Source organism: Hylobates moloch, unplaced genomic scaffold, assembly GCF_009828535.3.
Source record: "Hylobates moloch isolate HMO894 unplaced genomic scaffold, HMol_V3 SCAFFOLD_5, whole genome shotgun sequence".
Classification (NCBI taxonomy): Eukaryota; Metazoa; Chordata; class Mammalia; order Primates; family Hylobatidae; genus Hylobates; species Hylobates moloch.
In genome coordinates, this window is record NW_026652280.1 from 80,192,942 (window position 1) to 80,202,742 (window position 9,801).

The 9,801-nt window shown below is 47.0% G+C and overlaps 1 protein-coding gene across 3 annotated transcripts; it reads left to right on the plus strand.

Moving 5' to 3' along the window:
- Window positions 1-328: 328 nt before the first annotated feature.
- TMEM216 (transmembrane protein 216) lies at window positions 329-6,586 on the plus strand. 3 transcript variants are annotated; one of them, XM_032153019.2, is made up of 5 exons: window positions 329-423; window positions 988-1,089; window positions 1,636-1,728; window positions 5,513-5,714; window positions 6,278-6,586. In XM_032153019.2, the coding sequence occupies exons 1-5, from the start codon at window positions 390-392 to the stop codon at window positions 6,312-6,314; spliced, it is 468 nt and encodes a 155-aa protein (XP_032008910.2). In that variant the 5' UTR covers window positions 329-389; the 3' UTR covers window positions 6,315-6,586. The 3 variants fall into 3 exon arrangements, with proteins under 3 accessions (XP_032008910.2, XP_032008911.2, XP_032008912.1); XM_032153020.2 differs by having other exon boundaries at window positions 341-423; window positions 6,001-6,586; XM_032153021.2 differs by having other exon boundaries at window positions 348-437.
- Window positions 6,587-9,801: the final 3,215 nt, after the last annotated feature.

Below are 9,801 nucleotides of genomic sequence, written 5' to 3' on the forward strand. Positions count from 1 at the left end.
ACTCCGCATTTGCAAAGATCCGTCCCTCACACCGTTTTTTGTCTTCTGTTGAAAAAAGGGAATCGTGGGAGTAGAACCTACTTGCCAATCTCCGGGTAACACTATCACAACTGGCCACTTCCGCCCAACGCCCGGTAGCCCGAGAGCCTCCAGGGTCCTCCCCCACACCCCCGAGGTCCTGCAGACGATGGCGTCGTGGGCGGTCACTGTTATCCCTTAGGTCTGGAGAGGGGACAACCGAGCGAGGGCCATTCGCGGCCAGGCACGAGCTCGTCCCGCTCCGGATGACCACAGAGTGCCGCGGGCGGGCAGAGGGACCGGAAACCCAGACCTCTCCGTCCCTGTTTCCGGCAGCGCAGCGCTGCTCCGGGAGCCGCTGTGGCAGCGTTATGCTGCCACGGGGACTGAAGATGGCGCCGCGAGGTGAGATTCCGGAGGTGTGTGAGTCGCTGGTCCCTTTCCCTTCGGCCCCTCCCTCCCACCTCTGTCCCAGAGCTTGACCTAAACCCTCCATTCTCTAGCGTTAGGGACGCCTCGCCTCCCTAGTCCAAAGCCGGCTTCCGCGGTCCCGCCCACCCTGGGTGCCTGAAGGTCTCAAGATGCGCGGCTCAAATAAACCAGATCCTTAGCTGGGCCGCTTCTAGGCTGGCTCAGGTGCGAATCTGTTGGTCTCCGCGCCCCAACTTCCCCTCCCAAATAGTGACAGGGTGAGATATTTGAGATGTCTGTCAGCTGCGAGTTACCTCTTGACTTTTATTCCTGAAGCCAAAGAGTCGAGTTTCACGGTGATTTCTGGGAAACCAGGGAAGCCCCCTCCACACACACCCCCGTACCCTCGCCCCCTCATTATCAGCAACCAGAAGTGGCCCTGAGTGGCCGGTCCCATTAGTTGCGGCGTCTAGTTTCCCCAAAGTTAGACACCAACCCATACGAGCAGAGAGGGAGCTGCCTTCTGGCCCATCCCACTTCTCTGTGCTCCTTTTTCAGGTAAACGGTTATCCTCCACCCCGCTGGAAATCCTGTTCTTTCTGAACGGGTGGTATAATGCTACCTATTTCCTGCTGGAACTTTTCATATTTCTGTATAAAGGTAAGGAAGGCTTGGGGCTTGACGACAGCATCCCTTCCCCACTTCAGCTCAGAGCCAACTCCTACCAAGAACCTTCTTATTTTCCGCTCTTTTCTGCCCCCTGCAGTTCTTTGTCGCTGCAAGGCAGGCCTCCTCATCAGATGGCTTGAGTATGATTCCATAGGCAGCCCCTCAGCAAGAATTTCGAGTTTGGGAAATGTGGGCTTCTCCATTCTGACTCTGCCGACATCACTGCTCTTTGCTGAGCTCCACCATAAGCCCATTGGTGACTCTTAGAAATATTCTAAGAGTGGCCTGTGTACCCATGTACATCCAGTCATTTTGGACAGTGGAGTCCCCAGAGACTTTTGGAGTTAGGAGTAAAACGCCATAATACTGAGCCTGAGTCGCGTTGTGAGTTTATGTATCCTGCAGCTGTAATAATGCCCACATCTCACTAACTAGTTCATGGAAAGCTGAGACTGATGTCCTCTTTTTTCTCAAGTGTGTGGCAGTTCTTGTGGGTTCTGTTAAATGCTGTTTGCAAACTGGCTTTTGTATTGGCAGGTGTCCTGCTACCATATCCAACAGCTAACCTAGTACTGGATGTGGTGATGCTCCTCCTTTATCTTGGAATTGAAGTAATTCGCCTGTTTTTTGGTGAGTGTTGTCCAGAGAATATTTCCACTCTTTATGAGACAAGCTGGTATCTGTAACTTGATTAACAAGAAAAGTACATAACCTAGGTTGACTATTAGAGACTGGATATGTATATCCCATTACTCCCTCTCTGAAGTTTCAAGTTGCTGCTTCATACATTGGGTTATGATTTACCTGTTTGTTGCTCTGTAAGGCTAGAGATGGGCAATAGAATGGGATATTAGATGATTCCTTCCCAGCTGCCTAACTGCAAGAAGAGTGCCTGGTTCTTCTCACTAGTATTCTTAGGGGAATAGGTTCAGTTGTAACTCCATGTCAGGGCAGGCGGTGTATCCTGCACAGATCAGTACTAAGATCCCTAACAATTCTCTGAATAAGGATCTCTGTAGGATTTTGTTTTTTTGAGATGGAGTCTCGCCCTGTCGCCAGGCTGGAGTGCAATGGCACGATCTCGGATCACTGCAACCTCTGCCTCCCGGGATCAAGTGATTCTCCTGCCTCAGCCTCCCGAGTATCTGGGACTACAGGTTTGCACCACTGCTCCCAGCTAATTTTTGTATTTTTAATAGAGACAGGGTTTCACCATGTTGGCCAGGATTGTCTCGATCTCTTGACCTTGTGATCTGCCCGTGTCGGCCTCCCAACGTGGTGGGATTACAAATGTGGGCCACTGCACCTTGTTGGTTTTTTTTTTTTTTTTTTGGGAGACAGAGTCTCACTGTGTCACCCAGGCTAGAGTGCAGTGTCACGATCTCGGCTCACTGCAACCTCCGCCTCCCGGGTTCAAGCGATTCTCCTGCCTCAGCCTCCTGAGTAGCTGGGACTGCAGGTGCCTGCCACCATGCCCAGCAAGTTTTTGTATTTTTAGTAGAGATGGAGTTTCACCATGTTGGCTAGGGTGGTCTCGATCTCCTGACCTCATGATCCACCCGCCTTGGCCTCCCAAAGTGCTGGGATTATAGGTGTGAGCCATCACACCTGGCCGGATTTTGTTTTTTAAACATTTATTTATTTGAGACAGGGTCTCATTCTGTCACCTAAGCTGGAGTACAGTGGTACGATCATAGCTCACAGCAGCCTTGAAGCCCTGGGCTCAAGCGGTCCTCCAACTTCAGCCTCCTGAGTAGCTGGGACCACAGGTGTGCAACATCATGCCTGGCTAATTTTGTGTTTTTTGTAGAGACAGTGTCTTGCCTTGTTGCCCAGGCTGGTCTGAAACTCCTGGCCTCAAGCAATCCTCCTGCCTTGGCCTCCTCAAGGTGCTGGGATTACAGACATGAGCCAACATGCCTGGCCTGTAGGACAAGTTTTATAACCCCAGAAATACAGAGCAAAACCCTTATTTGTTAGAATATGTCATCCCTGAAATCAACGTTAAAGCACAAATTTAGGAACAAAATTACTTGCAACATATAAGAAAGGATAAAAGAAGGCTCACATAAATCACTAAGGAAAAGACAAAATAACTCTAAAAATTGGCTGGGCGCAGTGGCTCACGCCTGTAATCCCAACACTTTGGGAGGCCGAGGCGGGTGGATCATTTGAGGTGAAGAGTTCGAGACCAGCTTGGCCAACATGGTGAAACCCCGTCTACTGAAAATACAAAAATTAGCCGGGTGCGGTGGCACGCGCCTGTAATCCCAGCTACTTGGGAGGCTGAGGCAGGAGAATCGCTTGAACCCAGGAGGCGGAGGTTGCAGTGAGCCAAGATCGCCCACTGCACTCTAGCCTGGGCGACAGAGAGCCTCAAAGAAAAAAAAAAATTGGTAAGGGACATTAAAAGGCAGTTGATGTAAAAATAATTAGAGAACCAGTAAAACTTGACAAGATGCTCAAACTTGCTAATAAAAATCAAATTGAAACAAAGTAACATTTTTTACCCATCAGACTGGCAAAGATAAAGATTTATAACACCCAGTATTAGGGTGTGGGGAACAGGTTGTTATACACTTTTGTGGTAATTTAATTTAGTACAACTCTTCGGTAATAGTTATTACTGTGTAATATTTTACTCTTAGCACCAACAATTTCACTTCTAAAACTAGATTAAAAAAATTCCACAGATATGCAAAGATAGCTATATGAGAATGTTTATTGCCAAAAATTTGGTAACATCAAAACACTATAAACAAACTAAACATCTGTCCATATGGGATTGTTAAATAAGTTATGGCACTGATTCAACAGACTTGTATGTAACCATTAAAAAAGAACAGTTGCTGGGCACGGTGGCTCATGCCTGTAATCCCAGCACTTTGGGAGGCCGGGGCAGGCAGATCACGAGTTCAGGAGATCAAGACCACCTTGGCCAACGTGATGAAACCCCGTCTCTACTAAAAATACAAAAATTAGCTGGGTGTGGTGGCACATGCCTGTAATCCCAGCTACTCGGGAGGGTGAGGCAGGAGAATCACTTGAGCCGGGAGGCGGAAGTTGCAGTGAGTCGAGATCGTGCCACTGCACTCCAGCCTGGCGAGAGAGCTAGACTATGTCTCAAAAAATAAAAAATGTTGAAAATAAAAAAGAACAGTTAAGGCCAGGTGCAGTGGCTCACGCCTGTAATCTTAGCACTGTGGGAGGCCGAGGCGGGCGGATTGCCTGAGGTCAGGAGTTCGTGACCAGCCTGGCCAATATGGTGAAATCCTGTCCCTACTAAAAGATACGAAAATCAGCTGGGCATGGTGGCGGGCACCTGTAATCCCAGCTACTTGGGAGGCTGAGGCAGGATAATCGCTTGTACCCGGGAGGTGGAGGTTGAAGTGAGCCGAGGTCGCTCCATTGCACTCCAGCCTGGGGGACGAGAAACTCCGTCTCAAAAAAAAAAAAAATTAGCTGGGCATAGTGACGTGTACCTGTAGTGGGAAGATCCCTTGAGCCCAGGGGTTCGAGGCTGCAGTGAGCTATGATGATGCAACTGCACTCCAGCCTGGGTGACAGAATTAAACACTATCTAAAAAAAAAAAAAATTAAGGTAGCTATGTGTGTGGAAAAATGTGGGGAAAAAATAAGTTGCAAAACAGGATGTAGAGTATGCTTCTATTTTTATAATAATAAATAGTAATATGTGAATATATACATACAAAAAATCTGAAACAATACACATCATTCTCTAATAATCTTCAGGGTGTAGGGACATGGAGGCCTTTCACTTTCTATAGTCTCAAAAATTATTTTCTGTGTTGAAAATTTTTTTTTTTTTTTTTTTTTGAGACAGGGTCTTGCTTTGTTCCCCAGGCTGCATGATCTCTGCTCACTGCAAGCTCCACCTCCTCGGTTCACACCATTCTCCTGCCTCAGCCTCCCGAGTAGCTGGGACTACAGGCGCCTGCCACCACGCCCGGCTAATTTTTTTGTATTTTTAGTAGAGACGGGGTTTCACCGCGTTAGCCAGGATGGTCTCGATCTCCTGACCTTGTGATCCGCCTGCCTTGGCCTCCCAAAGCACTGGGATTACAGGTGTGAGCCACCATGCCCGGCCGCTGAAAATTTTTAAATGATTATGTATTATTTTTATATTAAAAATTTTGTTTTTCCCAAATAAAGATCCCATTGTCCCTTGAGTGGGAACCAGACTGGAAGCAGGACCTCTGGATTAAGTGACTTTAATCTTGTAACTCTCCTAAGCCTCAAACTTTTAGTACAGTGGGACCCCATTTATAAATCTGCACACCCCCACTCAGGATCATTTTTTGTGCCTTGCCATTCCATCACATCTCTCACACCTTTCCCCTGGGCCAGGAAAAGCAGACCATTTGGAGATGACTCCATGGGCTGTGTCTGACAGGTACAAAGGGAAACCTCTGCCAACGAAAGATGCCACTCAGTATTAGCGTGGCCTTGACCTTCCCATCTGCCATGATGGCCTCCTATTACCTGCTGCTGCAGACCTACGTACTCCGCCTGGAAGCCATCATGAACGGCATCTTGCTCTTCTTCTGTGGCTCAGAGCTTTTACTTGAGGTGCTCACCTTGGCTGCTTTCTCCAGGTACTGCTGCTGAGGGACCATTTCTCATCACTAGAGGGTTGGGTTCCCATCCCAGGGAGGGATTCAGTATTCTTCTGAAGCCTAAGGGATCTAGAAGACTTTTTTCTAGAGGGAGGAAGGGGTGGCTATAGGATCGCCTTTCCTGTTTAGGGTAGGTAGATCGTTTCCCACTCAGGGAAGATACTCTCCCTATTCTTTGGGGCCAGGAGTCTTGGAATATAGAACAGTCGAGGCCAGCTGCTCTCATTCACTGGTCTTTTAACATTTTCTTTCTTTCTGCCATCAGTATGGACAGGATTTGAAGTACAGAATTTCAGCCAGCAGCCCATCAGGCCGACACCACACATATTGCTTCTGGTACTTTAGCCACACCAGTGAGAATTGGTGGGGCAAGTTGTCCTGAGAAAGGCTGTGTGGCTTTTCTTCAGCACAGACATTTGGGCAAGCAACTCAGCATAAGGCCAGTGGGTACCATCTTCTAAACCAGGACCATCAGCCCAAGAGATTCTTCTACACTCCACTATAGGGAGGGTAAAGGTTATTCCCATCCTGCCCCTTCTCAGAACCAGTCCCCTGCTGACCTCAAGTTCTCCTCCTTGATCACCGTGGCCAGAGCATCTCGTGTGGACCATCTGGGCTCCTTGGGCTTCAAGCAGGACCTGAGCCACGTGCTCCCTATACGAGCTGTGCCATACCTGTCCCACATGAGCACGGAGAGCCTCATGTTGGTGGGTTTCCAGAGTGATGGGAAAGCCTCTCACCCCAATCCTCGGAGACTGAGTTCCAGAACTTTTTTAGTAGCTCATAGTGTTATTTTTCTACTCTCTTCAAGAAACTAACTTTATTTTATAATAAATATGTATTTTCTGTTGTGGGGGTTGCAGCCTTTCCTTATGGCACCTGTCCCTAGAATTTATCCACTCCAAGAGAGGGTCATGACTATCCCAGCGGTTTGTTCTCAGGAGCTTTGCTTAGTGATAAAGTGTGGACAAAAGGCAGTGATGACCACTGATTTTCCTCCCCACGCTGCAGCCTAAATTAAACCCTAAATGCACTGCCATCCTCTGTATCTTCCTTAAGTCTCTCATCATGCAAAAGACTGCTTATTTGCTTCACTCTGCCCCAAAGTCAGCATCTTGTCTCACTCCTCTTACAGATAATTGTTAGCTTTTTTCCAGTGGGCCATGGGTAACTGGAAGAAGCATATTCTAAACTAACTTTTTTTTTTTTTTTTTTTGGAGACAGTGTCTCAGTCTGTCATCCAGGCTGCAGTGCAGTGGCATGATCTTGGCTCACTGCAACCTCTGCCTCCCTAGCTCACGTGATCCTCCCACATCAGCCTCTCAAGTAGCTGGGACTACAGGCACACACCACCATGCCTGGCATTTTTTTTTTTTTTTTTTTTGAGACGGAGTCTCGTTTTGTCACCTAGACTGGAGTGCAGTGACATGATCTCAGCTCACTACAACCTCCGCCTCCTGGGTTCAAGCAGTTCTTCTGTCTCAGCCTCCTGAGTAGCTGGGAATACAGGTGCGCACCGCCATGCCGAGCTAATTTTTTTTTTTGTATTTTTAGTAGAGACGGGGTTTCACCATGCTGGCCAGGCTGGTCTCAAACTCCTGACCTCGTGGTCTGCCTGCTGGCCTCCTAAAGTGCTGGGATTACAGGCGTGAGCCACCGTGCCCAGCCCACTAATTTTTGTATTTATTGTAGAGATGGGGTCTCACTATGTTGCTCAGGCTGGTCTGTAACTCCTGGGCTCAAGCGATCCTCCCGCCTCTACCTCCTAATGTGCTAGGATTATAGGTGTGAGCCACTGCAACCAGCTGATATTTTTTTCGGGGTCATTTGTTTTAGTATTTTGAGGCCTGGCACAGTGGCTTACGCTTGTGATCCCAACATTTTGGGAGGCTGAAGCAGGAGGATTGCATGAGTCCAGGAATTTGTGACCAGCCTGGGTAATATGGTGAGAATCTTGTCTCTACAAAAAATTTAAAAATTAGCCAGGTGTGCTGATGCACACCTGTAGTCCCAGCTACTCAGGAGGCTGTGGCAGGAGGATAGCTTGAACCCAGGAGGTCAAGACTGCAGTGAGCTATGTTTGTACGACTGTACTTCTGCCTGTGCAGGAGTGAGACCCTGTCTCAAAAATAAAATTTTGAGTTAACATAAAAGGAACACTTTTTTTTTAAGCTGGAGAACTGTCACTCTAGATCAGTGTATACTTTCTTTCTCCAAGTAAGCATCTTTAAAATTATTCCTCATTTCCTTGGTAGTGGCCATGTTTTTTAATTCCAAGAAGCCACGAGGAGCCATGACAGAATCTACTTCAGAAAACCTTGAGGCTCTTCTGTTTTCAGATGAATCCTAGATTATCTGCTCTTACTCAAAGTAAAATATAACTAAGCATTCTAGGCTGGCTTTTAACTCTTTCTATGATCAAGCTCATTCTCATCCTGAGGGGCTCTGCTGTCCAAAGCACTGATGCTTTTTCTTGTTTCCTATCCTTTCTGTGCCCTTGCCTCCCAGTTGCCCTTGCGGACTATCCAAAAACCAGAGTAGACAGGTCTAATCAGCCATGAAACAGTAACAAAACCTTAAATAGGAACTTCCCTGATAATCACAAATCCCACTAATACCAATTTTCTGCTACTTTCTCCCTGTTTTGAAGAAATCGCTGGTATCAAACTGGAAGAGAGCCCGTTCTGTATGACCTATTTAATTTAGAGGTTCACTGGTTAAGCTCACCACCGCAGCAATACAGATAAATTATTGGAAGGCTCAATTGGAAGTTTAAGGGCACCTTATAAAATCCATTAGAATTTAAAGACCTACCTTAGAGATGAACCAAGTCTAACCCCCGACTTTGCAGGCTGAGGTGAGAAGTGACATAACCAGCACCACACATCTAGTTATCAACAGGTGGAACTAGAAAGCTTGCCTTAGGAGTCTGTCTGGATCAAGGAAATTCCATTTCCTCATACTTGAGAATGAGGATGATGGTTGAAAATGAGGCTGTGATTAGGAATAGGAAGTCCTCTCATTTACTGGGTGGTTACGTGGAAGTTTAGTGCATTGTGCTTCCTGTGGGTTGCTTGATAAATGTTCATTTTTCCTGATGCTTGTTGGAACCACCTGTGTAGATGCAGTTAGTCACATAATTAGGACATACAACAGAAACTGAGGCAGTGGAGGCCTGGCACAGTGGCTTACACTTGTGATCCCAACATTTTGGGATCACAGGAATCTGTAGCTAGTCTTTCACATTTATCGTGGCCAGAGGCTGTGCTCACTAGAGTCAAGGGAAGCCACTTTACAGTCCACACAGAGCTGGAGGTACCAAAATTCTGGGACAGTGGAGAGAACTGAGCAAACAGGCCCTGGTCATAAGCTGGCAGAGGCCTGCTCAGCTACTCGCACTCATGGCTAGAACCAGCAAGTGACTGCAGTGGTCTGGCCCAGTTTAGGAAGCATTTAGGACACAGATTCAGATTCTGGCTCCATACCATGGCAGCAGCTTGTGGAGACTAATCATCCAGTGCCTGGCAAAGTGTATTTCATTCATATAATGATCCTATGAGGCAGAAGGAAATTAATCAGATGTTAAGCCATGTGTCCAAGGGCACTCAGCTTAGAAATGGAACTGGGATTTGAACCTAGAGTAACCATAAAATCCTTCCTTTTCTACACCACCATGGTACCTCCTAGATGAAGCTGAATTTTGCCTCTAAGCTGCCAGTCCTCACAATTTAGTTTACAAGTCATCTGGGGCATAAAAACCAGACGCCTAGACCTTAAGTAGAGATTGCTATGGCACAGGAACAGGTGTCTTAGCAAGCATGACGTACAACTAAGATGTGGGTTACCATGGACCGCAATTTGAAAGTAATAGTTTACATTCTGAGGTACTCCAACTATTTTTTTTCCTCCTTTAAGTTTCACATCTTGATAGACCCTCCATGGAATTTCTCTTCTCCTAAAGCTTGTTTTTACACTGATCTTGCCGTTCCTGGTACCATACACATTATCCTCTGGTCTGTGGTTCACTTTTTTTTTTTTTTTTAATCATTGAACCCTTCTTCACCTG

Excerpts from the sequence above, each read along its gene's own strand:
- TMEM216 (XM_032153019.2), top strand. The coding sequence starts at position 390 with ATGCTGCCACGGGGACTGAAGATGGCGCCGCGAG. Across the intron at positions 1,729-5,512 it reads AGTAATTCGCCTGTTTTTTG|GTACAAAGGGAAACCTCTGC; the intron begins GTGAGTGTTGTC and ends TGTGTCTGACAG. Across the intron at positions 5,715-6,277 it reads ACCTTGGCTGCTTTCTCCAG|AACCAGTCCCCTGCTGACCT; the intron begins GTACTGCTGCTG and ends GCCCCTTCTCAG.